Here is a 27,902-nt window from a genome sequence, read left to right as displayed (position 1 = left end):
TGTCAGCATATGAACCCAAAACAATAGAGAGGAAGCAGGCTGCTCTGTCATTTTGTAATAAATGCATTTAGCCAAATCTAGAGTTTGCTTGTTAAATCTTTTTGTGTGACAGTAATTTTCCAATTTCTCTGATTTTTAATGACTTTAAATATGCCAAAATTATAACCTTGCCCACTAACCACTGTTGGGAATCAGTTTATTGTTTTAGAGCATGGTCTAAAGAGAAGTTCACACACCTCTCTGTTGTTGATACTCTTAAATATATCTATATTTTATATATCCAGCCTCCAACATCTAACCAAATCTTTATGAAAACTTATTGTCTCTCCTAACAAGTCTTTCTCCCTCTCATCTAAAAAATTGTTGTACTGCTTTGACAATGTTAAAGCTTTTGTATGTGGCTAAGAGAAGAAAAGCTGTACCCAGGTCTCTCATTTATGTGTGTTCAAGCCTTTTTGGCTGAGTGATCTTTCACTCTGAGCGTAGTCTGCACAGTTTTGGTGTCATGCCCCACATGTAGTATTAGTAGGTGTAATAACAGATAATTTAGATGAAAACAACCTACCTCTAATCAAAACAACATAACTTAAATCCAAAGCGTGAACTTAAGGTTAAACAGTATCCCAGATCATGTAAATGAAGCTGTCCAGGGCTGACATTTCCTTGTCATTACACACTTTGTGTGCTTTGTGGTGACATGTAAAGTTCTGAGTGTCACTCTAATGCTGGCAAACTGAAGAGTTTTCCAGAGTAAATCAACACAAATCAAGAGATTATAGACAATGATTTGAGGAAAGAGTTTACCACATACTTTATTTCAAACTCAGCAAAAACTATAGTGGTTTTCCATCTATGATGGATTGAATTATGAGGGTTTTGTTGATCTAATATCAGCTAGCATAAATTAGCTATATAGGGGCAACCTTTTCATTGGAAAACTTTGAAGAACTATGGATTAGTTTTTACCTTGTAAATTCTACCTGTTTTATACCTTGTAAATTCTACCTGTTTTATACCTTGTAAATTCTACCCCTTTTATACCTTGTAAATTGTGCCCTGAAAACTTCTGGTGAAATTCTCCTGCCTGTGTAACTTCTATTCTGCCTCATGCATTCTAGCTGCTGAATTAGACAGCAGTTTAGTTGTCTTTGGTCATGTAATTTGAATGATGTTGTGCATAAGCGGACATCATCGTCAGGGCTGCAGAATATACAGAGCTAAAAACCACATCTAGAGACTGCAAAGAATGTTGTCCCAGGAGTGAGAGATAGCAACAGAGAGCTTGGCAATTATCCCTTCCTCCCTCTCTCAACCACTCTCCATGAATCACAGGGTCCTGCTCCATGCAGTACCTCTAGGAGGACTTAGCGTGTTGCATCTTGTCTTGTCCTCACCTAGCTTTCTAGTCCTGTGTACTGCTGTTCGACTTCCTTTCTGATGCAGTGTGGTGATGGTGCTGCATCTGCCTCATGACTGTGGGGCTGCAGCCTCAGCATGTTCGTGTTGTGTGACTTCAGTTAAAATGTTCTTCAGGAGTTAAAAAGGGAAGAAGAAATTACAGTCATCAGAAATGCACATCTCAGCTGAATGTGAACTCTGTGAGACAGAGGTAAACTTCTGTAGCCCAGAGGCTCCTGTTCTGCTGAACTCAGAAGTTTGCTGCATTTCAGAGAAGCATGTGAGCATCTCCAAAAGAGGCTGCAGTGATATTTTCTAATTGGAAGTGTTAGACTTTCTTAACATTGAGTTTTCAAAGAGCGCTATCCCATCTTAGAAATTTTGTTGTTGGTGAATAACCAATATTTCATTATGAAAGAAGAAAAGGAAGACTAGGGAGAATATTCAGTCCCTATTGGATACGGAAGGAACAACAGTGACAAGGGATGAAGACAAGGCTGAGGTACTTAATGCCTTCTTTGCCTCAGTCTTTAATAGTAAGGGAAGTTGTTCCCCCTGTGTACAAACCCAGGAGTTAGAGGAGCAGAATGAGGCTCCCATGATCCAAGATGAGGCGGTTAAAGACTTGCCTGCCCAGCTAGACACCCACAAGTCTATGGGGCCGTATGGGATCCACCCAAGAGTATTGAAGGAGCTGGTGGATGTGCTTTCCAAACCCCTTTCCATCATCTTCCAGCGATCCTGGCTGACTGGAGAAGTTCCACTGGACTGGAGGCTGGCTAATGTTGTGCCCATCTACAAGAAGGATTGAGGGAAGGATCCAGGGGACTACAGGCCTGTCAGTCTGACCTCAGTGCCGGGGAAAGTCATGGAACAGGTGATCTTGAGTGCTATCATGAAGCACATGCAAGAGAACCGGGTGATCAGGCCCAGTCAATACGGGTTCATGAAAAGTAGATCTTGCCAAACTAACCTGATTGCCTTCTATGACAAAGTGACACAACTACTGGATGAGGGAAAGGCTGTGGATGTAGTCTTCTTGGACTTCAGTAAAGCCTTTGACACAGTTTCTCACAGCATTCTGCTTCAGAAACTGTCAGCCTCTGGACTGGACAGGCGCACACTCTCCTGGGTTGAAAACTGGTTGGATCGCCGGGCCCAGAGAGTCAATGGAGTTAACTCCAGCTGGAGGCCAGTCACAAGTGGGGTTCCTCAGGGCTCGGTGCTGGGTCCAGCCCTGTTCAATGTCTCTATCAATGACCTGGATGAAGGCATTGAATGCACCCTTAGCAAGTTTGCAGATGACACTAAGCTGGGTGGAAGTGTGGATCTGCTGGAGGGTAGGGAGGCTCTGCAAAGGGATCTGAACAGGCTGGACTGCTGGGCCGAGGCCAATGGCATGAGGTTTAAGAAGGCCAAATGCCGGGTTCTGCACTTGGGGCATAACAACCCTATGCAGTGCTACAAACTAGGAGAAATCTGGCTAGAAAGCTGCCTAGAGGAGAAGGACCTGGGGGTGTTGGTTGACAGCCAACTGAACATGAGCCAGCAGTGTGCCCAGGTGGTCAAGAAGGCCAATGGCGTCTTGGCTTGCATCAGAAATGGCTTGCAGACCAGCATGGCCAGGGAGGCTATTCTCCCTCTGTACTTGGTGAGACTGCACCTTGAATACTGTGTTCAGTTCTGGGTCCCTCACCACAAGAAGGATGTTGAGGCTCTGGAGCGTGTCCAGAGAAGAGCAACGAAGCTGGTGAGGGGGCTGGAGAACAAGTCTTACGAGGAGCGGCTGAGGGAGCTGGAGTTGTTTAGCCTGGAGAAAAGGAGGCTGAGAGGTGACCTTATTGCTCTCTACAACTACCTGAAAGGAGGTTGTGGAGAGGAGGGAGCTGGCCTCTTCTCCCAAGTGACAGGGGACAGGACAAGGGGGAATGGCCTCAAGCTCCGCCAGGGGAGGTTCAGGCTGGACATCAGGAAAAAATTTTTCATGGAAAGGGTCACTGGGCACTGGCAGAGACTGCCCAGGGAGGTGGTCGAGTCACCTTCCCTGGAGGTGTTTAAGGGACGGGTGGATGAGGTGCTGAGGGGTATGGTTTAGGGAGTGTTAGGAATGGTTGGACTCGATGACCCAGTGGGTCCATTCCAACCTAGTCATTCTATGATTCTATGAATGACCCTGAAACTGTCTTTTTTTTTTTTGTTTTCTTTTTACTTAAAAACCTTTTCCTGGTGTCTTGCTGCACTATTTCCTCTCCATTGTGCCAACTTCCTTGATATAGAAGCAAGGCAAAAGTTTAAAAAGAACAACTATGACACAAAAAATTTGATAGGGGATTACAAATATAAATTGCCTCCACTAACCTAAAGAATACAAAGATCAGTTAAATTTCATCTAGGAGTAAATCAGCCAGGAATACGTGTACAGCTGAGGAATAATTGTTTGCTGGTCCCTTTGAACAAGTGCAAAACAAACCAACACAGCATACTGATAGTTGTGAGTTGTGTGTAGACCTGCATCACAAAGCCACTGTAAGGACCTTTCTCTTGTAAATTCTGTTATTTTGCTTTTTAAGTTTTTGCGTGATTTTAAAGCTACTAATTTTAATGAGATTTATCCTGTAGCCTATTCTTTGAATGCGAAGACTGTGGTGCTATGGAAATTTGGTTCTCTTTGTATCTGGATGATGTTTTCTGTTAGTTTCCATACTGAAGATGCAGGTTATTTTATAGAGATCAAAGGGCCACAGTTAGTATTCTGGGAATGATTCAGTGCCTCGTTTTCACCCTAATGTTTCAAACCTGTGTGTGTTGGTGTCAAATTTTCCCTCTTGCAGAAAATAAGGTGAAAGATTTCCTAACAGTGTGGTAGACCATTTAACCTTTTTCTCTGCTTTAGGTCTGTTTTCCCCAAGGAACACATCAGGCTCTATTTCCCCCCACTTTAAGGCAACTCCTAATCAGCGAGAGAGGGGAGGAAACCTGGTCCAAAGAACTTTTGCATGCTTGCTACCTGCTCTTGAGCTGCAGGAAAAACTGGGGCAGAGGGAACAGAAGTCCCTGTAGATATGGTTCAGAAAACATTTGGATAGGTGTAATGGATCATGGATTTTAAGCATGCTTAACCTCATATCTTAAGTAGAGGCATCCAAGTAATTGGGCTCATAAATTTCTGTAGCTGTTACTGCAAATAGCAGTAGGAAGGAAGAAAGAAAGGAAAATGTAACTACCTTGCTAATTATTTCTTTTCCAGTCTGTTTTTTATGTTAAAAATGTTCAGGCAAGTAAAGATACAGCTAAGCACCTAGAATATTGATTTTCTGTACCGCTTATTATTTAGTATGTATTTAAACATAAGCATACTATATTGTATGCTGATAGAAATAAATCTGTAGAGTATTGACACAGGAAAGTAGATGATGCACTTCAAGTATTTTCTGATAATCACATTATCTGCCTTATACATTCAAGGTATTTTAAATAAGCATTTTATTGAATTGGTAAATTGGTCAAAGGTTCACTCTATGATAAGTGCTAAAAAAGAATAGTATTAAAAAGAACATAAAAATTATAACATAAAGATGGAAGGTCCTAAGTATTGGCCATTTACAAATGTCAAACTGTGTATGTTTCCACTGTAAATCAAGGGAACATGTAATGCGTAACAAAATGTTTAAAAACTGTAGAATATTCTCTCTCTACTTAATACAAATGCTTAAAAATACCAGGGCAGAATAGCTGAGTTTCGTATTTTATTTCTGAATAGATTTTCCCTGAGGCTTTCGGACTGTTTATAACGGTCTTTCTCTTAGGCTCTGGTTAAATGAAGTGCTTAAGAACACACTGAATATTAAGCTTGTGTGCTGGTGAAGGGCTGTATGGAATAAAGTCTTAAAAGAGGAGGTTATTGGTTTTACAAGATAGTCTGAATCCAAGTAAAAAATTATTTCCCATATAGAGTTAACATTTAGTAACCTCTCCTTAGGGGACTTTTTTACAGTATCAGAAATACTAACAGTAAGAGAATAAACTCGTTGTAAGAAAATGTATTATACAACTTTTAATGTGCATCTCAGTGAAATTAAAGGCATGTCAGACTTAGGTTTTCGAATGAATGTATGCTGCAGCCTAGGGGCTTGTCATGGCTGAAAATCTAGTTTGTGACATGCTTTTTGCTTCTCTGAGCGACATGCCCGATCTACAAAGCTAGCAGAGATAAACCATGTTAGGCTTTTGCACACTGCATATATTTTGTGATCTTAAGTTATAAATAGGAATATCAAATGGAGATAATAAAATTACAATAATAACTTCAGTGTTAGGTTGGCTTTATTCTTTGAGGTCTGCAATTGCTTTTTAAAATACATAAATCGCAGACTCTTCTCAGTCAGTAACAAAATGAAGCTCTGTCATGCAATCCCAGTACAGCACAACAACCTTGTTTTCTCTTGTGTCTTTCATGCCAGCCATATCTCAGACTGCTTTCCAAAATGCTCAGTAAAACCAGGCAGTACAAAGGAGATAGCAGCCAGGGAAGAACCTGATCTAAATGCCCTGTGAGTCACAAGAATAATCTCATTCAGCAATCCCTCTCATCCAGGAAGGGGAACAAGTAAAAAATTCTGAAACACAGCAACTCCCTCTTGCTCTAATGAGATTTTAGGAAATGAAGAGAGGCATGTCTACCTTTCTCTGCCAAAGTAAAATTGTTTTCTCCTTTTTTGTAAAAAGAATTAACTCATCATCATAAAATACTTAAGCTCTATTGCAGTCCCAAGATTCTGTTATTGCTGTTTTACTTATCTTTCAGTTATAACTAAGTAATTAGTAAAGTTTCTTGTAATATCCATGACCTTTTAGGTAAACACAACTTTAAGTTCATGTTCCTTTAACCTTTGTTAATTGGTAGCTAAAATAAGGCACAGTTTACATTCATAATTCAGACTATACTATCTAGTTGACTTAAACACTGATTATGGTTAATTGAATGTGCATTGTTTGCCTTGCAGAGCAACAAAGCAGATGCTGTGGTGCACAGCCCTGAAGCCCTGCATCCACAATTTTCTCTTTACCACCATCTCTCTTCTACTTCAAGATGGTACTTTTGCTCTTTTTTCTATACTTGCAACAGAATCCTGCTGGTCATGACCAAAACTTGAAGTCTGTATTAAAGACATATTTCTCTCTCCTAGCTTTCTTTGTGCAGTAGATCTAATCAGCTTCTCCTGCTATAGTTCTTCTTTAACTACCTTTGCTGTACCTAAATGAAAAAGCTTTTTTCTTTGCTGATTGACACCTTCAAGTGTTTGTGGTAATATATCTTTTTTACTTGTTATTCAACTGTTCTGTGTAGATGGAGAGATCTTAATCCTCCCCAGGAAATTAATCGCTATGCACTTAATTTGATTTAAATTCCTCCACCCATGCATATGTTAAGAAGTGATGTGGCAGTGAACAGGCCATTGTTTTAAATGCCGTGATCTGAGAGAGAATATAGTACTTGACACGCATGATGTTGGCAAAAGCTGCTTTTGTGTTGTGGCTTTCTGAATTTCCCTTCATTAACTCACATCTTTTGTGCAGTGGCAGTGTTTGTAAGTGATAGGAGTTTTCTCAATGTATGTTATTGCAAAGCATAATCCAGGCAGACGCAGGCACTTTTGCCTCTCCTCACCATTTTTTCTCATTGCCTTTAGTCTGTGCATTAGTTTGTGTACATTTATCTCATTTTATTGTAAACACTGACTACTTTGCAGTCCAGTTTCCCGAAGCCTACATGTTTCAGTAGCTTAATCTTGTAACTGGCTGCAGGAGGATAGTACTAATATAGGTGGAAACAGTTAGCATCCTCCCCTGCCTTCCTTTGTGCAGTCTCCTCACAGAAAGTAACAAGATTGCCTCTACTGACAGAGTTATGTCCAGTTTCCCTCTCTAATGTTAATAAAGGCAATGCAAGGCCTTTGAGTGATTCTGACACTTGCTGTATAGTACTTGTGAAATGTGCAGTAACTGGGATTGCAGACGTGTAACATTAAAAATACTGTTTCTTCTAAACTTGAATGTGTCAAAATTCTCCACAAAACTACTGACAGTTCTATTATTGATATTTTTATGTTTTGCTTATCAATCTGGGTATAGTGAAAAATACTTTAAAAACTCCTCCAAGCCCAAAACTAGCTTATCAAGTGTTATTATAAAGTAACAGGTGAAACGTGGAAGCTTGTTTTTACTAGTTATGTAGGAAAGCTGTACATTAAATATATGGAATTTGTTGGCAAATACTGTTTTTACAATCTATTTATAAAACAAAACCTGGCCTGACTTGATTTCACTGGCAAAGGTTAAATTTAAGTTTAAATATGATGTTACTTACAAACCATCAGTTTTTCGAAGGCCATCTGTCCGCACACTGCTAAAAGAGGTGAAAATAAGCAAAAATAAGACCTGCTTAGAAGCCAGATGGCACTGTTCACTTCAGCAGAAGGGGTCATAATTCTCTTCAGATTAGCCATGCGGGATATGAAACAAGGAAAGATGATTAATCTTAAAGAAAAGTGTCTCCTGTTCTTGCTCCAGGTCTGCTCATCTCTTCTCTTACTTTGTCTTACTTTTTCTTTTCACTTTTATGAAATCAGCAATCTCGCTATGCTGGACAGTAAGCTGAGCACTAGTGGATACTGGGAATCTGAAAATAGAATCATAATATAGTTTGAGTTGGAAGGGACCTTAAACATCATCTAGTTCCAAGCCCCTGCCATGGGCTTCCTTGCCACACACAAGGTTTTTTTCTCAGTGTACAAGTGAAGCAGCCCAGCAGCAGTACTCAGGCTGGTATATGAGAATCATGATACTGCACCCGGCACAGGCAGCAGTCAAGTCAAGCCTTCTGTGGATTAGACACCATTTCCAGCTTTACCTGAAGTGATATTCTTTGATAGGCTCTGATAATTTACTTGTTGCATAGTGAGATGGCTTGGGTTTGAAGCTGGTAGCCCATATACTAAATAAAAAGTCTCATTCTTCTCACCGAGAGCAGCTACTAAGAAAGCTTCTCTTGCTGAGATGTGATCTAGAATATTTAGCTCATTGTTTTCCATGGGAATACTTCCATGTATTACTATTCCAAGAGTACTTCCTATCTAGAGATAGGAATGTGTATTAATTAGAATTCACTGATTTCAGTAGAAGACTTCAGTTATTTTCTATGTTACTGTTGATCAAATATGGATTAGAATGACTAGAGACATGAATTTTCTCACCAGACATTGCCTTTAAATAGTATATTGATAGTCTTTTGAGGGTAGATATAGAAAGTTTTGCAACGAGGAACAGCTTTATCACTGGATGCACTACTCCCTATGTGCACACCGCTGTAAAGGGAGAAAATTAAAGTTCAGTCTATAAAGAGTATGAACATTGTGTCTTCGTCTGTAGGACAGACTGTGTACACCCCGGGAGATAAATCAGAGAGCACTGGAAATTATTCCTGGCTTCAAGCCACAGAAATTATTGTCAGGATTTAGTAAGTAAAATTCCTTCTCCTGAATACATTAAGTGAAAAAAGTCACATGCTCATTAGCAAATGCCTTACTTTTTCTTTTCATGTATAGTCACCCAGCCCCATTGCAGAGGCAAGACTTCTCATGAGAAGAAAAGGAAAAGCTTGATAAAGCCTTCTGTGTCTCTGGGATATACTAATGCACATTATCTGATGGCTAATAGAAGAAGAGAGCGAAATAGGATTGAAAAACAGTGCTGCGTAAATTCCTTTACCTAACTTGGGCAGTAACATAGCCCAACAGTACCCCTTGATACCCAGATCTGCACTGAAACTTCCTAATCATTTGAGGTTCTCTCCAGAGGATAAATTTTTTTCTGTTACTATGAGACACAGCAATATCGCCTCTCCAGGGAAGCTGACTTGGTTTAATGACTTCAGAAAAACAGTCTGATATAAGTGATATCTTCCTTATAAGGGTATTTTAAACATTTTTAAAAAAAGATAATTTATATGCTAATATGATTTCCATTATTGCAGTCATTGCTTTCTTGTCCATTAATTATGTAAACTTTGATCAGTCAGCCTTAGTACTGTGCATACAATAGATTTACAAATATTTAATAAATGTTCTTACATTATTAGTTTTTTTAAAGATAGTTGGTGCTACAAGTTAAGAGATTCCTTTTCCAGCTTAGAATGTCATCTAATTTGAGAAGCAATTGTTTGTGTTAGCTGTTTTGCAATTATTAATTCATTTTATGAGTAATAGAAAGGGAGTAGAATCTCCTTTTAAGTGCTCATTCTAGCTGGAATTCAACATTGTCGGATCACTGCAATATAGTGAAAAACATCATAAATATTCATTGAATGCCAGTGGCAGAGGAGGACATACTTTTTTATTCTAATACCACTTTCATTTGAGACAGATGAAATAAAAGGCTTCTCATTAGTTATTTTTGGACATTTAATACACTTTAGGAGTGCCATACATTTGGCCAATTAGCATAGATGATTGACGACAAGTATTAAAAAATAGAAGTAACTGATTTTTAAGGGCAGCTGTGAATACAAGATCTGCTGCTCTTGTACAGAACGCTGCAGTTTGTCAAAGTATTAAAAAGAAATTTGGTCTCATTCAATTCAGTGTGAGTGTGTTGACTGAGATAAGGAAAAGGTTACGATACTGAAGATAGCCACAGAAAATAATGGAATCTGTCATTTGTCTTCCTTCAGGCTGTTTAGATGCTATTGCTGTCTTTCTTCATGTACTCCTCTCCAAGAAGCCAAGCACCTGATGCTGGAATACTTTAATTATGGAGTTGTCAGCATGAGCTTCAACTCATTTGGCTTATTTAGAGCTTGTATTGTTGGATCTTTTCTGGTAAAATGAAGAATACTGATCCCTTAAACAATGGTTTCTTTGTTTTCCAGTGATTTCTGTTCCAGGTATAACACTTGCTAGACCTTGAAGCTCTGATCTCTCAAACAGGGCTGAAGAAAGCATCCAAACTGATAATGGTTTCTGTACTGCTTTCAACACAGGAGGTTTTTGAGTACGGGACAACTTTCTCTTTTCCTGGGATCAGAAAATGGGCAAAGCAAGGGCTGGGCCACTGGACCTACCTGCAGAGATTTTATCTTAAATCAGTTCAGTAGCCTCTGTGGAACAGATTTTCAAGACTTCCTTCAGCATGGACTGAAATGCCACCAGCACTACTCCTAGTGGACTTGCACTGGCATTGGGTTGTGCAGTTGCTAGAGCACACTGGTAGGACTCAGCAATTCAGCCCAGCTCGGTGTGATGTAGGGATGTGAAGCTGGGGTACTGCTGCTGAGACCTTAATTTAGGGGAAAGGAAACCTCAACTTGCAGTTCTTTTCTGAATATAAGTTAGGGAATTCAGTGCATATTTGCATATTTTATTCTCTAAAGAGTGCCATTATGGGTCAGTCAAAAATTATCTGTTCTTTTGAGTGATATTCTGCCACTGTCAGCCTTCTGATACATATTTTTTTCCAATGTTTACCTTTCTGAATGTTTTCAATATTTAAAAGGATATAGGTAATTGTTTTTACATTTTTAAGAGAAAATATTTAACATCTTCCTTTCAAATGGATTATTTTTAAAATCTGAAAATTGATTTTAAGTCCTTTTTCCATGTGAGAAAATTCTGTGATTTTTTCCTTGTTTTCAAACATTTTATGTACTTCTTTTAAAATACATTCTTTTTCCTTTTTTATGTAACTAAGCAATAGTAAGGGATATACTGATTTCAAAGTCTCTTAAGTATTAGGTAACTGAATTGGGTTATTCTGTCACATTACCAGAGGACAGCCTTAGTCACTCAATAAACAAGTGATAAGATGCAAACTTTCACTACACAACTTAATTAGTAACGCCCACACACAGACATTATTTACATTTCATTTTACTAAAGTGAACTGAATCAAACCAAACACTAGAAATTTAGGGTCTCTGTTCCTTGGACTATGTCCAACATATAGTCAGCTCTAACTCATGGCAAGCCTGTCTGAGTGCATGGGAAATGTAGCAAAGTATATCTGCCTGTTTTGCACATAGTCATTTGATGCAGGGTCACAAGAAAAATGAGTAAAAAAGGCACCTGTAATATAGATGTAGGAGGAGTGAAAGAGCTAGGAAAGTTATTTCAAGACATCAATATCAGCTCTCAGACTTATATTATTGAATATGGTCATTTAGGGCTAGCATTAAAAGCAGGAGTCCTATTGATTCATCTTGCTGATAACATAGTTTTGAATGGCACTCTTAAAGTATGAGGGTAATTTAAATATCATGTAGGAAGAACTGAAGGATCTTGAGGATTCCAGTAAGAGATACTGAAGGAAATACAAGAGTAAAAAATGTAAAGGTATGCACTGAGGCAACTGTCTTCTTTAGGAGACAGACCTCCTTGTCCAAGGTTCGGACAACAGCAGCTCAGAATGGTTCCTCCCTGGTCTTACTTTCAGGATGCCTAAATTCAGTCCCTGCCTCTGTTCTGGAATGTTAAGCTTTGTGCATGGGAGTGGCATTTCAGACAGGTCAGGTAGAAGCCTACCTCCTATGTAATACCAATTTTTGTGGTGGTAAAATAATTCAGCTGATTTTATCCTCCCCCAGTGGTGGCTTAGACAATACCTACTATGCAGAGAGGAGAACTACTTGTTCTCAGCTGTAAAAACATAGGGGGAAATGTTGTTTAGTCCATACTGTGAGCCAAAAAAAGTGGAACTTAAAGCTAAAGGAAAACTTAACCAGAAGATTCAGGTTCAAGAGGAGTCTTCTGATGGGAATGATGGAAGTGAAAAACTCCAAGAAAGGGCTTAGATATGAATTTAGTCCTTTGCAAATGCATTGATGATTAGTAATACCCTTCCAGTTCCAAATTTACTGACTCTGATTCTGCCTGTGCACCTCTTGAAGATAGAACTGACAGCAGCACCTTAAAGATACATGCAAATCATTTTTTGTCCAGAAGCAGGTTAACTGTGTCTGAAATAAGAAGGAGGATTCAGTAGACTGAGCTTTGTACTGATTGGGCTTCCAGACTCAAACCAACCATGTTTTCCTTGTAGATTTACCAGTTCATCTGAATTAGTCTGCATAATGTGCTGTGGATACCGTGGTGGGTATGAGAATGTAGGTGAGGGGGAAAGAAAGAGATGTCTAGTCCTCAGCTATTTCATGTCATTAATTTGACCTTGCACAGTGCTTTGAGTTAGAAGAAAAGCAAAAAAGAGGACTCACTTTACCAATAACTTGCATTTATTCTCATTTCTGCAACTTAGCTAGGTTGATTTAGGGGTGACAATGGAAACTTAACTAATGTCTTGTTTTCATCTCCATCATCATGTCTATAGAGAATTATGGAGAGTTTACAAATAATACCCTTTATTAAAAAATACACTCTTTCTCTGCTAAGTGAGTGTGCATTATAGGTATGTCTCAAATTTTTAGTATGACATTAATTTTAAATTTGTTCTAGGCAGAGAATATATTTTAAAAAAATGGAGTAATTTAATAGCATCCATCACAATGAGAAGATACTTAAATATCAGTAAGCCTTAACATTAGAATTCTGAAAATAAAGAGAAAGTGATCCCAAAGTAATGTCATTATTCTAAGCATTGCTCTATAGAATCTGAAGAGAGCTACACCTTTGAGAGCTCTGATGGGTGCCAAATGAAAAGCTGTTACGCTGTGTAGAATCTAATGGTTTATAGCACTGATCACTCACAACTTAGAAACAAAACTCAGCCTGTTCCGAAGTCTTTGGATCTGACTGTTTTCTGAGGAACATGGAGGCAGCTGGCTTTCCTCAGTAAAACTACTACAAGGATATAAATAGAGAATCTATAAAGTTTTGAAACCAATTGCCAATTATTTCTCCCTGATTATCTGCAGGCTGTTGGCACAGGTTAGAACAGCCTGAAGGATTAAAATGGACAATGAAAAGGACTGAATTTGGTTTTATGAAGAATATGCTGGTTAGATCTCCTTCCTGCCGCTGCCAGGCTTGTTCAAATCTCCCTGCCCAGGCAGGCTAATGCTCTTCTCTGCAGCTTTTGGTCAGAATTTGATGCTGATGAAAGCATCACCTGGAGGGATGCAGTGCTGAAGAAGTGAAAGAGGATGAAACGTCTGCTTCCTTATCGTCCAACATAGCTGTCTTCACAAGTGCTTTCTGATATAGAAAGCAATATAGACAAAATCTGAAACTTTAAGGAAAAGTAATTCTAAGAGTCCTAGGATTAGAAATACTTTAGTCTAGGCTATTTAGTTTTATAGAAATAGCCACCTTAGACATCATAGGAATTCTATCAGTTGTCAAGTAAAGCCAAAACTACAAGTGGGCTAAAATAAAAAGCTGTTAGAAGCTTGCTGTAAATTTAGATGGACAAAGATTATTTTTATTCCATTATGAAATGGAAAACTGTCCCATTTCAGTGACTGTCAGTGGGAAATAGATATGTTAGAAAGTTAATGTCCTGGCTAGTTCCTATGCCTTGAACTGCCTTAATTGACTTGACAAAGAAAGATTTAAAATCCTCCAGTCACTAGAAACATTTCATGAATATTGAATGAAGGGGTTTGAGTTCCTGTGTATGAGCTAGTACTAAGTAAAGAGGTCAGTGTTTGTGTTCTTGGAAGAGATGGCTGTTCATGAAAAAAAAAAACAACAAACCACAGCCTTTTAGCTGCTTCTAAATACTCTTTCCTGACCAGTGTCAACTCAAACTTCTGTCTGTAGGGAAATTTTAAGGTGTGGAGTAGCCAGATAATACTGAGAATAAGTCTCCTATCTTCCTATCATAGCCTGCTCTCTAGCCAATAGCAAGAATCACCCAAGACTGATGGATATTCATTCTTAAAAAGTGATTTATAAATCTGTCTGGTCTGCATGTCAGAATTTCCTTTCTCATTAAGACCATTTTGAATGAAAGTTGCTTGCTTAGTATGATAATAGTCAGAAGATACTGTACTCAGCACTTGCGCGTGAATAATGCCAGTGTGCTCTACTTTGGATACAGAGACCTTGAGAATAACATAGGATATCTGCTCATTATTAGAAAGAACATAGTTAACCAAGTTATCTCCTGCATTCAGCTGATGTGACAGAGCCTTGGTAGTAATGAGTGTGCAGAGAATAGGTAGTTGCTCTTGCAGTCTTTCGGGTCACCATCAGAACAAATGAAATACAGTCTCTGAGGTTGTGCTCTCTGCTGGGATTAATGTAGTTTAAAGAAAATGGAAGAAATTACTTCAGAACATCATCTGAAATTGCACTGTTGAAGAGATAGCACTGCTGCTTAATATGGTGTCCTTAAAAGGCTTTATGCCATCTCTTCTGATTCAGTCTTACAAAAACAGTGAAAAAAAACTTGTGGTGGTGAAAGATAATGTGCTGTTATGCTGTTTCTACAGACACACAGAGCTAGAAACTGAAATCATCAGGGACTCAACCACAGAAGAACAATTCAGAACATCACCTTGGTTCATGTTTATTTTTTAATACACACTGGAAAGGGCTTGAGAGTAACTAGTCCCAGTGCTTCAAACTATTTCCTCTTCTCTTGCCATGCTGAAAGACAGGTTGTTTACATCAAAATTTTCGCACACATCTGAAAGAGATTGAGTCAAGAATAAAGGAATTATTTTACTTATGCTTCAGAGGCCAACCACAGTTCAGGAAACTGGCTAAATATTAGTAGTCAGCGCTCGGTTGCATGTATCACCAGTCTTGATAGCAAACAATTCCAGTGCCTGACATTTTGTTTCCAAAGTATTCAGAAAAGTTTGCAAAAAAGTTTGTCAAGTATATATGTTTCATTTAAATTTCTTTCCTGTCATACTTCTAAACCTAAGACCTGTAAAGATGATCTTATTTTAGGCAGCCAACAAAGAGCTTGAGCCCTGGAAGAGATGGCTCACATAGCAGAAAAACTCTGCCACCAGATAAAAATGATACAGTAAGGAAGAATGACAAAAAAGACCTTCTAACTGCTCTGCCTTGTTCTAATCATAAGCCTAGCTGAATCTTTAAAAGCACGTTAATGACTGCCAGAGCATAAAGGTTTCTGCCTTCTTTGCCTGCAAGTGCAATACTATTTGATGCATGATTTCCCGGCTAGTACCCTTTTTTTTTTCCCGCCTTCACCTGCTTATGAGTTGCTGGTACCATGTCAGGATCATTAGTCCTTTAGTCTCTTGCTTCCGAGTGTAAAACAGAGTGCTCAGTTGTTCCCTGATAGTACTTTTGCTTGATGTGCTGAAAAAAATGCTATGATTCTGTTGTCTCATTTGAGCATAGCTGTGTAAAATTGTGTGTATGCATCTAAATGCTAATCTAATGGAACAACTTAGTCTGGGCTTGTATCATTGTGCTGGCAAGAGCACACTTTTGTGCTAAGACAACTGGTGACAGAGGACACCACTGAGATGGAGGAAAGAAATTTCATACAAAGAAATTCTATCTATTCCCCATCCTGCACTTCTCTGAGAAAAAAAAAAAAAAAAAAAGAAAAAAAAAGATGAATTTTTGACCAAAATATGGTAAAATTCAGATAGCAAAATATTGGTGGGAAATAGAAACACTCCTCCACACAGCAAGAGTATTGTTTTTCAGTCATGGGTAGCCTGTCTCAGGAAATAAAGAAGAAAATTGAAACGGGGCTTTAGAAACTGGAGATATGAAAAAAAACCCAACTCAAAACAAAACTATACAAAACTCATTGCTATGAATAAGAGACTGGACTGACTTTTGGTTTCATGGGTCATTTTAGTTTTTGTCATCCTCTGCCTTCTGCTTACCTCTCACTGCTCCATAGGTGACAACTACCTCCTTATCCTGTGGGGATGAGAACTTTATCATGTTCTGCCTAGTATCCTCTCTTGCACTGTGCTTCCATCTCCTGTGCTCAGCAGTTTGTCTTTGGCTAATTGAATGATGTAGCTTGGTTGAAACCTAGGTTGAAGAATTGTGCACAAGCTGCCCTCAACTGGAAGTTTGCTGCTTTGTTTCAGAAGCAACATGAGACTTGCAGAGACCAAAGCTTTTGGGGTTGTTCTGTTATATCATTTGATGGACTAAACAATATTCCCTTTCTCTATAAACACTGCTGTCTTAGACATGATGTTTGAAGAGTGGAAGAGGTTATGAATTACAGTTTGTAGCTCTTCATTACCTAGAATTTGCAGAACCAAGAGCCACACAATCATAGAATCATAGAATGGTTTAGGTCAGAAGGGACCTTAAAGATAAAGATCATCTAGTTCCAACTCCTCTGTCATGGGCAGGGACACCTTCCACTGGATCAGGTTGCTCAAAGCCTTTTCCAACCTGGTTCTGAACACCTCCAGGGGTGAGGCATCCACGACTTCTCTGGACAACCTCTTCCAGTGCCTCACTACAGTAAAAAAAGTCTTCCTAATACCTAATCTGAATCTCCCCTCTTCCTGTTTAAAACCATTACCCCTTCTCCTAGCACTGTGCTCCATGACAGAGTCCCTCCCCAGCTTCTCCTTTAAGTACTGGAAGGCTACTGTAAGGTCTTCCCGGAGCCTTCTTTTCTCCAGGCTGAACAAGCCCAACTCCCTCAGCCTGTCCTCGTATGGGAGGTGCTCCAGCCCTCTGATGATCTTCATGGCCCTCCTCTGATGATCTTCATGGCCCTCCTCTGGACTTGCTCTGACAGATCCAGTTTGCTGCTTTGTGCATGGCAGGGAAGATTTGTCTGTAGCTAAGCGGTCCTGTATGAGTAAATCAAGTGTGTGTAACACGTGAGTAGAGGGCTCTGTGGATTGCATGATAACACAGAAAGGCTGTTGAAAGGAGCCAAATGCGTTACTCCTTCCCTCCTAGCTCTTTCTGCTAGCATCTGCGTCCTTCCACAGCTCCTTTGTGCTGGCTCTGGTTCTGGCACTGGAAAGAAATTCAGAAACAACATCTCCCTCACTTGCCAAAACAGTAAAATATAAAACAACGACAGTAAAGTCACTGAATATATTTTACTGCTTTAATTGGCCACTACAGCTCACGTGGTGGCCTGATGAATGCCAAGCTACCACCAGGTGGGTGTAGGACTGTGCAGCTAGGAGCAACATAGGAGGGAAATACCTGCCCTTTGGGTATTACCAAGCTCTTAGGTTTGCTGTGAAGCTATAATGCTTCAACCTGTTTGGCTCCTACTTTTATTGGACTTAGTTCATTAAGGACACTACAAGATCAGAAGTACACCTTGATTTCAACAGATGTCACAGAGCTTAAAGGAGCAGTTTTAATTGTACTCTCATTATTCCTTGACAATAATGCACTGTTGTTTCAATTAAAAATATAACTTCAATTGCCTTAGTTATCCCGCTGATATTCAGGTATTTCTGCATGCATTTATTAAAATGGTTTACTTTATATTAAATATCTAACTCAAGGACCCCAAAAGTGATTGAGTTAATTTATTTTTGGAAAAAATATCAACAGTCACTTTTGGAACTGGTTTGACTGTGTAGGCTCAGGCATTTCAGGGAAAATCACTGGGGAGAAACACTGTTATATGGGGAGATGACCTGCCTCAGGCGGTCATGACAAATTAATAATATAGCAAAGATGACTACTTTTTATCCACCAGAAAAAAAATAGCAAATAGCTCCTTCCACGTATAGACAAATGACTAACTGTTATAAAGAGAAGGGGAAGTCCTATGTGTCTAAAATAAAGCTAATGTTGGCTAATGTTTTGTGAGTATGAATGGGTGATTGTTGTGGAATTGTTATTCTGACCACAAATAAAGGACTGATGGCTTAAGAGAACAGCAATTAATAAAAAAGAAAAAACTGAGGATTGTACATGCAGAGACTGTCTTTTTGGTAATGAGATGAAATGTATAACAAAGTATATGTGAGTAGGACAAAAATCAGCACTAGTCTTGTAAAACATAGCAGATAGAAGACAATGCTACACAGAAGATATGGGGAGATGATGTCCTTGTATGAGGCAGTTATGAGACTGACCCCATTGATATTTCTGGTCTAGTTCCGGTTTTCATAACTTGTAAAGGATGTTAAAGCACTGTAGCTTTTTAGGGAAAAAAACCCAAACAAACAGAACCCGCCCCCCCAGACTGTTACAGGAAAAGCAGCTCGACTGAGAGATGTACCTAACCACCACTCAAAGTAACAAAGCCACAAAAGATCACCCAACATAAACTTCTGTGTTGTCCAACTTACAATGTGCAACTATTATTTTACCTGCTGGGATAGTTATACCTTTAGAAAAAATGAGCAAGGTACAATTTTGTAAGGCTGCATTATGAGTTATGCAGCTGCAATATGTCCTATATACAGGTGATTGAGATGCCGTGTGCCGCAGTGGCTCTACATACCAGCAGCAACATTCAGAGGTATTATGCTCTACCAGACTGAGCTCATTCAACTTCTCTTTCATCTGCTGCTCACCTTGCTATCTGTTGGACTACAAGCCACATAGTTTCTATTTCCTTCCCATTGCCTTTTCAAGAATAATTGCTGATGTGAAGATGGCTTTCCTCGGCAAAAAGTTTGGCAGATCAGTTATAGAATCAGTATTTACTCCAGAGTCACTTTTGCAAGTGTTGAAGAAAGAAAGAAAAAGATCTGTAGATGGTAGAGTGAAGAAAATAAAATACAAGCTAAAGTATGTTTGATTTCTGTTCATCTCCATCAAGATGATCTGGGTGTAATGAGGAGGAATACTTTGTTGATTAATTATTTTAATATATGGTGAAATATGTGTTTTGATCTAAGTGCAAGTAACTCACTTGTGCAGTTGATTTAAATGTTTGTTGATGATAGAGATAATATTTTACATCTCTTGAAGTAAAACAGTTACTTGACTGGGAAATATTGTTTTAATCTGAGAATCATAGTCTGAAGAACTTAGTATTAACATTACTTCTAGTACTATCTTTAGAACGGTATTTCTTGCCTATACAATCACTCATCCTTTTGCTAATAAGTATAGAAATATGCTTATGCAATGTCACCAAAACACAGTGGAAGGTAAAAGAGAATTTTGTCTGGTTATATTCACATGGATCTAGGATGTATAATGGGTCACACCATAAGCTGCAGTCTGTATTGGCACATATGGTGAGATAAAAATAAGGATGTAGTAGTACTAAAATGTACTTTTGTAATATCAGAGCTCAATGTGTGTTAGGAATATCTATTATTCAAAGATCCTCTACTTTCGTAAAGAAAAAACTCTTTTATTAATTTATGAATCTGAGGTCTAAATACGGTAACTCTCTAGTTAAATCTTATGGTATGTTACTTTGTTGGCAAATAAATGATTTGACATGAGCCATAGAACGTCACCAGATTATAACTAACTTCTTGTGCTAGAAGTCAGCACAGGATTTCTACAAAACGGGTTTCTGAAACACTGGTTGGCTTATTTCTTATTAACACTGCTATAGATATATAAAATTAAATACTGCAATGTTTTATTATATATTTATTTCACTTTTTTATCCCAGATGTAGTTGTCTTTTATTTCATAAAGTGATGACAAAAGCACAGAGTGATGGATGGCTCTCATTAGTTTCCTTCCTATGCCTGTTTTAAGTTAATATTTGTAAAAATGAAATGAAGCTATTGCTCTGTATGTAATTTCTCAATGTTGGTGAGAAGCGCTCCTTTCTGCTACATTGGCAGAACTAAATACTGCAGCAGGAACACTGAAGTCCATGTTTACTCAGGCTACCTAAAGCCCCAGTAAAATATCTAGGAGTGTTTCCTCACCCAGCACACAGGAATATTAAAGTTTTGAGGTGTTTGAGATACATGAGACCCTGTAGCTAATTATCACATGGTGTTATGAAGCAGCATGTTCCTGAGGAGCAAAGAACTAAGCAGTGACTGGCAGCTGTGGTTGCAGTTTTGATTCCTGGGTAATAAATGTGTACTGTCATCATCATGGATTTCATCAGAGAGTTCTGCTTTAGGGCTCCTTGCTGATATGGGTTTTGTTGATTTTACCTTTGAAAACAGATTTATTATTTGAATTACACATGGAATAAATAGACAGTTTCAATTTCTCAGAACTGTTTTTTTTTCCTGTTAGTAGCTGTACGTGTAGCATGCAGACTCTGTATGTACTATACTCAAGACAATGGCAGAACTCATAAAATAGCATTTAGAAATTTTTATTCTTTTTAACAACCCATTTGACATTCTAGCATTTTGCTGTAAGCTTTAATGAAGGTAAAACGTTGTGATGGAATAGTTTTGCAGATAAGAAGAACATTTTCTCGTTTGGGAGTTGTCCCATAACTTTCATGACCTTTATCCATATCTTTGTTTACTACTTGGATTGGTATAAGCCATAAATCTTAGGAAAGGGAAGGTGTTAAATACTTCTAAATATATAGCTCTGTTTGTATTTTTTCCGAATGCTTACATTTATTCAGAACATACAGACCTGATGTACATTTTGTTGATAGCTTCAGAACATGTCAGTGAGGATGTATGTATTTATGCAGGTGCATATGGCATATGTTAGTTCTATTGAACGAAAAAAATGTGGATGATTTTACAAGAAGCAGTGATGATAATACAAACCTGTTACACTTCGAATGTAGAAAATTTTGTGAGCTGGTATATTATACTATCAATAATAGGTGACAATCGTAGATGACTGTCATCGTAGATGATAGCAATGATTCTGTATTTTTATCTATAAATAGCATTCTTGTAGACTACAACTTTCAGTCCTATTATCTTGCAATACAAGAATAAGAGGAGACAGAATTAAAGTAAAAGGCAGTAAATTTAAAATCAAATGAATAAGTAATTTTCCCATACAGTGAAAAATTTAACTATAGAAATCTCCAACACAGGTAACACAACCAAGAATTTAGCAAGATTAAGACTAGATTGACCATAGGTATATATTTGCACCAAGGGATGCTTGCATAGCATCCTTATAACTCCGGTTTTTAATATTTTCTGCTCTTTTTTACTTAAACCAAATAGCCTAGTGATTTATGATTATCATTAAAGAAATTAGGAGAGATATTAAATACTACTTCTCCAAACTAAAAGAGAGCTGGATGAAGGCTGCTAAGGTGCACACATAAATCTGCTTGCTAATGTTTTACCTTCTCGCCTGGACCTGTGTCAGCAGCCACTGAAGGAGACAGAGCAACTGGATTTTGGTTGGAGCAGCTCCTGTGCTCTTCTGGTGCTGTGACTGGAATCTCTCCCATTCACACTGTGTTCATTTCTCTTGCGCCTTTTTTTTTTTTTTTTTTGCCATAGATTGGGGCTTTTTCAAGGCTTAGCATAAGGTAGCTTACATTTGTTGAAGGCTGTCTTCTTTTCTGTATCAAAGGGAAATGGTGTCTTGTAGGAACTTTGGGGTGATGTGCTGTACTACACATCCATTGTGCAGTTCATAGAATCATAGAATAGTTTGGGTTGGAAGGGACCTTAAAGATCATCTAGGTCCAAACCGCGTGCCATGGGCAGGGACACGTCCCGCTAGACCAGGCTGCCCAAGGCCCCATCCAACCTGGGCTTGAACACCTCCAGGGATGGGGCATCCACAACTTCCCTGGGCAACCTGTGCCAGTGCCTCACCACTCTCATCGTGAAGAAGTTCTTCCTAACATCTAACTGACTAATGTCATTTCCTTGCAGGGAGCTGATTCTGATGGTTACCTTCAGTGCAATCCCTTGGTGACCCGCAGGGGTTATCTAAAAAAGGAATTGGATTGCACAGAGAAATGTATTGTAGCCTTACATGCTTGTCATTTTATTTCATCTCCTGATGTTTGCTAAAACAAAGATTAATGGAGATGATAATAAACCAAACTAGGGATGCAGTAAAATAGCAATCTATCAAGACAGCACTCAGCACTTCACTGCAGGTTCAAAATACTAAAAATGCTTCTTAGCATAAATGAATGAAATCCTCTTCTTTTATACTCAATCATGAAACAGCTGAAGTAAGGAAGAAATCGAATAAGAGTTTTTTCTTAATTTAATTCAAAAAAGATAATATGAAAGATAAGAGTAATTTACTAGAGATATGTAAGAAAGTTTCAGCATTATGTGACTATTATTTTGAAGAGTAACAACCTGTAGCACAGCAAAGGATAGCACTGACATGAAGGCATTACATTTAAAAAGAATACTAGGACATGCATGCTGATGTAGTACATAACTAAGCCACAAAAGTTATAGATATACTTAAATCATTAATATAAGTAGATAATAGAACCATTCAGAGATCTGTATGATGGATGAAATGGGGAACCATTTTCTTATATGATCTTAGATAGCTTTTAAATATCCTTGATAAAAACAGTCACGCAGTGGAAATCAGTTGTTTGCATTTCTTTCATCATGTGAGATTCAATGAGCTACTGGCTTTATTGTACCTCCATTTCTATCCATGAAAAGTGAGTGATAACACTGGTCATCTTTCTAAAGATTTGAAATCTGTGGAAGAAAGCTTTAAGGAGGTGCTACTGCATTTTTTTTTAACCTAGGTTGAATCTGGTACCTTCAAAGTTTAAACATTGCTTGTGTAATTTTAATAGTGAATGGAAAATCATTGCAGTGCTAATGAAACTATACTATGAGAAAGTTATAAAAGTTTTAAGATGTTTATTTATTTTATTTAGGGTCAAGTTGTTTTCAGAAATGGAGAGAGGATGGGGACCATCAAATTCACACAATTCCAAGGTAGGTTGCAACACTTTAATTTTCTTTCTAGTTATGTATGCAGTTTCAAACTTGCTCATAAGTTGCATTTGTTTCAGGATGTTTTAAATACACACAATTATTTTTAAAAGAAACTGCTTGGAAGATGCAGCATGGTCCTTAGAAAGTTTTGTTACCTGTTTAAGATACTGTGCTTTGAACCATGAGTGTTCTGAGATATTCCCAGGTACTTCCAAGAATTTTTCTAGAAGAAAATCCACATACTTGTAGAAACTACCACTGATCTGTAACAGCCAACAGCTGTTGCAAAAACCATACTGGTCAGCCAAGCATCCACTTCTTAATACACTTGTTTCTGAAAACTGCATCTGGAGAGGAACTTAGGGAGGATTTTTTGCCGTTAAGCAACTGCAATTTAGTGTTTGTTGTCTCTGAAAACTGTTTTAACATTCTGCAGCTGCTTGCTAAAAGTTGCCTCTGGAGTCAGTCCCTCAGCGTTCAGAGGATACAAACTGCTGCCCCCGTCCCTTGGAGGCAACTCACTCCACAGCATGATGCGAAGCCTGAGCTGCTCCTGCAGGGAATGGTCTCAGCAGCAGAGACCACAAATGCAGCCACAGCAATTTGTAGCCAGGATGAGGTGCTTGCTTGGGAGAGTTTTTTCAGAAATGGTAGTCCATAGAAGATGTGTTATTGTTGTTTCTACAGTTTATAGAATACAATTCATGTTTTTATTCTTAGGCTGAGATAAAAGCAGAGATGATTGCATTTGGATGGTCTCATGAGACTAGTAGTGAGAGAGCTGGCAGATCCTTTTCAGACAATGCATGAGAAAGAAGCCTGCGCTCCCTTTGTCTTAAGGAGATCACTTTAATCTTAATCCTACTGACCAAGTTACAAAGGCTTATCCTTTAAACAGAAATGGTCTGCTGTATGGGTATTGTTATTAATGAACAGCAATGCACTTGAGGGGATCTCTTACTGATTTTAATTTACTGAAGCAATCTTTAGGATTGCTCTTGCCTTTACAATTATAACAGATGCTATTAACTCATGTTCCCTGAAGCATTTCTACCCACTAAAATTTTTGCAGACATCACCTCATAATAATACAATTTAGAAATTCTTACTCAACGCTAACAATATTTTTTCCTCTTCTTACTCCTCCCTCTTTTTTTTTCGTAGTAGCAGTGTTTATAGCTGCATGAAAGAATCCTGAGAAATTATTGAAAAGGGATTTTACAGGAGGTGTTTATTCCTCAGAAGTCTGAAGGATCCATTATACATTGCGCCTAAGACAGCTGTATTTATCCTTCTAGAGCATCTGAGCAAGAAGGAAGTTTGGCACATTCCCTCTGTGCATTAAGGATGTGATGGGGGACCACAGGGAGGTGGAACATGTATCTTCTGAACTAATGTGGAGGAGCATTAGAAGTCCAGGATAGCTGATTTTATATAGATTTTTATTTCCAACTATTCAAATGAAGTTTCTTCATAATGTTTTGAGCTTCAGATTAGATACTATTTAACATCAATGGTTTTACTATCGGTTTGGTAATAAGAGCATACGAGACAGCTGGCCATTTTATAATTCATTGCAATTATGAAATTACTATTTCAGAACTGATTCAGGCACATACTCAGAATTTTGATCTTCAACCAAAGATTTCCAATTAACCTACAGGAAAAAGCAACCCAGACATCCTATGAGGAAATGCAGGAGAAGGGCTGGATTATTTCTCATGCCAGTAATAATCTGTCAACAAATCTGAAGTTAAATCAGTTGAAGTTTTATTTAGTTTTCTTACTAATTTTGGAAATGAAATGAATGTACAAAAAAGTATAGGAAACTGAAATAAGGAACAGTATAACAACATAGTTGGGAGTGATCTGGTGTTTTTAACTGCAAATTATAATCTATTAATTTTTTTTCTGTTCTTTCATTGGTATTGTTTTTGAACAGGGGTTTTATATTCAATACTTGTGGTATAATGGTAGAAATCATTAATTTGTTCAAAAGAATTCTTTATTGTCTAGGAAGCTTTCTGAAACATGCGCATTAACTTTTAATAAGTCTTGGACTATTGGGGAAATTCCTAATAATGGAATTATTAGTTAATTAAGTCCAGTACTTAATATGGTAAATGGGCTTTTCCTTTCTAGTTATAGCTGTTAGGTGCAATCAAGCTTGAGACAGATATACGACTCATTCATTAATATTTTTTTTTTAGTATATAACACAAATCATGGTGATTTCTAGAGAAAAAAAAGGCCACATGAAAGATGTTTTGTAAATGCTTTTATGAGATTATAATAGAGAGTATAACTTATATTAAATGTATTAGTAGCTTATTATCCAGACATAATAATTGGGAATCATCGAGTTTAGTCTTCTGTACCTCAAGAGTAATTTCTTCATTTGTGTTGGTTTATAGTTTTGTTAACAATTTAAATGAAAATTCACAGTTACCACAAATAATATAATGCAAACTCCCTCCTCCAGATAAATAGGTAATCATGTATCAGAAGGAGGACTCCTTGGCCAGAAGCACTGTTCCTCATTTGCCAGGGTAGAAAATCAGTGGAGTAGACTCAGAGGCTTCATTTTCTGGTTTTGCTAGAAACCTTTGTGTTAATGAGACTATCTGCAAACATCTTGGCTATGGAAAAAGCAGCCAGCCATGTCTGCCAGAGGCAAGGGAAAACTAGCCTGTGAGGGTTCAGAGGGTAACTGCAGTATGCCTGCCACGCTGTGATGAAATTTTGAATAGCTGGTTTAATTTTGAAGCTAGATACAGTTTTTCCCAAACTCATGCTAGTCATGTCCCTTTTTTTCAGCTTCTGTGCAGCCTGTTAGTTTTGCAAGTGGTCAAACAGATGGTGCCAGAGAGAGCTATGACCAAACCACTTACTGCTTTATAGATCGTGAATACCACCCAGGAATGATTTAGTAGGCAGTGGAGGATAAAAAGCCCATGTAACAGCATTTTGTTCCCTTAACTTACTGGCAAATAAAGACCAATCTGTCAGTCCAGCTTGAATATCTAAGTGATGTTTGAAGCTGGCATCCTTCCAACATGATGGCAATTGTTCCATGAGTGCAATTAAAGGACTATTCTCATTGTCAAACATGTAGTTGAAGTAAATGGCCAAAATCTTTTGGCTCCTGAGAACTGAAAGAGATCCCTAGCTCCTGTTGTGTGCATATCAAGGAGGAGAGAGGGCAGCAACAAAACTAAGGTTGTAGATTGCTGGGATACAGGAGGCTGCAAGAACAGATATGCACCAGTCCTTAAAATTGTTTCACTTTAACAGATCATTTCTGATTAATCTGACTGAGGCCTAAAAGGCATCTTTCTTTCAGTCATATTTCTATTTCTGTCACACATTAGAGAAAACCAACAAGACTTCTGTGCTGGAATAGGTTAAAGAAGGACAATTAAAGTTAAATTGTAAACAAATACACCGAAATGTACATAAATCATGATTCTTGTCTTTGGTCCTGCATATTGAGAAAACTTTAAGAAAGTGGATGGTCATTCTGCTGTGTATTTTTGGGAGGAATTTAAGAATTTCAACTCATTTAGCCAAGTAATATGATTGTTAGTGTTGAAAGCTGATCTACATACTAAACAACAGTGAGAGCGTGGCTTGTCAACACTCCTGGTCTTCCTAGAAAAGGAATTTCTGCAGTAAAAGCCCCACATATCTTTCCATGAGTTTGATTAACAGAAACAGGCAAACAGCTCTACAGTCAAGTGCAAGGTACGTGAGAATACAGGATTGCTTTCCTGGAGTCTCAGTTCATCTGCTTAGGTCAGACTTGTTTGCTGTCCACAACTGCTTCAGTGAAGGATACATTAGTAGTTTTTCACCTACAGATGCAATGGCTTGTTCTCCAGGGGCATCAGTCCAACTCTGGGAGACCTGCCTTTTGTAATTCTAAATACAATCCAGCAGACTCTTAACTATCTTTGGTTCTTGTTTCCGTAAGGATTCATAGGAATAATGAAACTAATTGCCTTTGAAAATTTTGTATAGTTAACATCTGTCCTGCATATACCCCACAGAACCAGTTTGTGAATTTTCTTTCTGTGAATAATCTTGAGGGAGTATAAGCCAATAAACAGAAAACATTCAGTGACGAGTGTGAAAACTCAAATTTGAAATATCTCATGTTTTATATCTGGAATCTGTGGTGTCAAATATCCATAATCAATGGATTCAGATCTCTCTGCTTCTGCAGCATATTTAGAAAGTCAGAATGAAATCTCCTTATAAATGGTTCCAGACATTCAAAGTACCTTTGAATACTTGGATCTGAACTTAGGGGAAAGTAAATGAAGAAGTAGGGAATTCTGTTGCCTGAGCAGAATTTGCATAGTGAATAGTAAATAATTGCTATTGTCATGTAATGAACAATAAAGATGGAAAACAAACTGCATAGTGTTTATCCTGGGCAGCTGGATTCTTCGATCACTGTTATTAAAAACTATAATTTTGCACACAAAAAAAAAAAGGGAATTAATTAAGGAGTCGGGAAAGCTTACTTGTGACACTTCCTAACTAGAATGCTTAGCTGCAACCACACAAATGTGTTTGGTAGACTTATTGGTGTACCCTATCCACTCCATTTTATCTGCATATTAGTGGTATAGTTAGATTTTAGCCATTCCTATCTTAATGACCACTGGGTTTGTTTTTTTTTTTTTTTTTTTTATTTTGCTTAGTGAACAATTCATCCTGTTGAATTAAGTTGTTAAAAAGTAGTCTGGGTGGTTTG

At 38.1% G+C, this 27,902-nt stretch overlaps 1 protein-coding gene across 2 annotated transcripts in view; it reads left to right on the top strand.

Moving 5' to 3' along the window:
- Positions 1-27,902, top strand: part of GABBR2 (gamma-aminobutyric acid type B receptor subunit 2) — a 476,939-nt gene that overhangs the window by 251,972 nt on the left and 197,065 nt on the right. For both annotated transcript variants that reach the window (XM_054057392.1, XM_054057393.1), the window contains exon 8: positions 23,080-23,140. In XM_054057392.1, coding sequence (XP_053913367.1) covers positions 23,080-23,140 — 61 coding nt within the window. The remainder of the gene's footprint in view (positions 1-23,079; positions 23,141-27,902) is intronic.

This window comes from Cuculus canorus, chromosome 2, assembly GCF_017976375.1.
Source record: "Cuculus canorus isolate bCucCan1 chromosome 2, bCucCan1.pri, whole genome shotgun sequence".
Lineage (NCBI taxonomy): Eukaryota > Metazoa > Chordata > Aves > Cuculiformes > Cuculidae > Cuculus > Cuculus canorus.
Note: the sequence above shows the minus strand (reverse complement) of the source record. Positions and strands in the feature narration are given on the sequence as shown.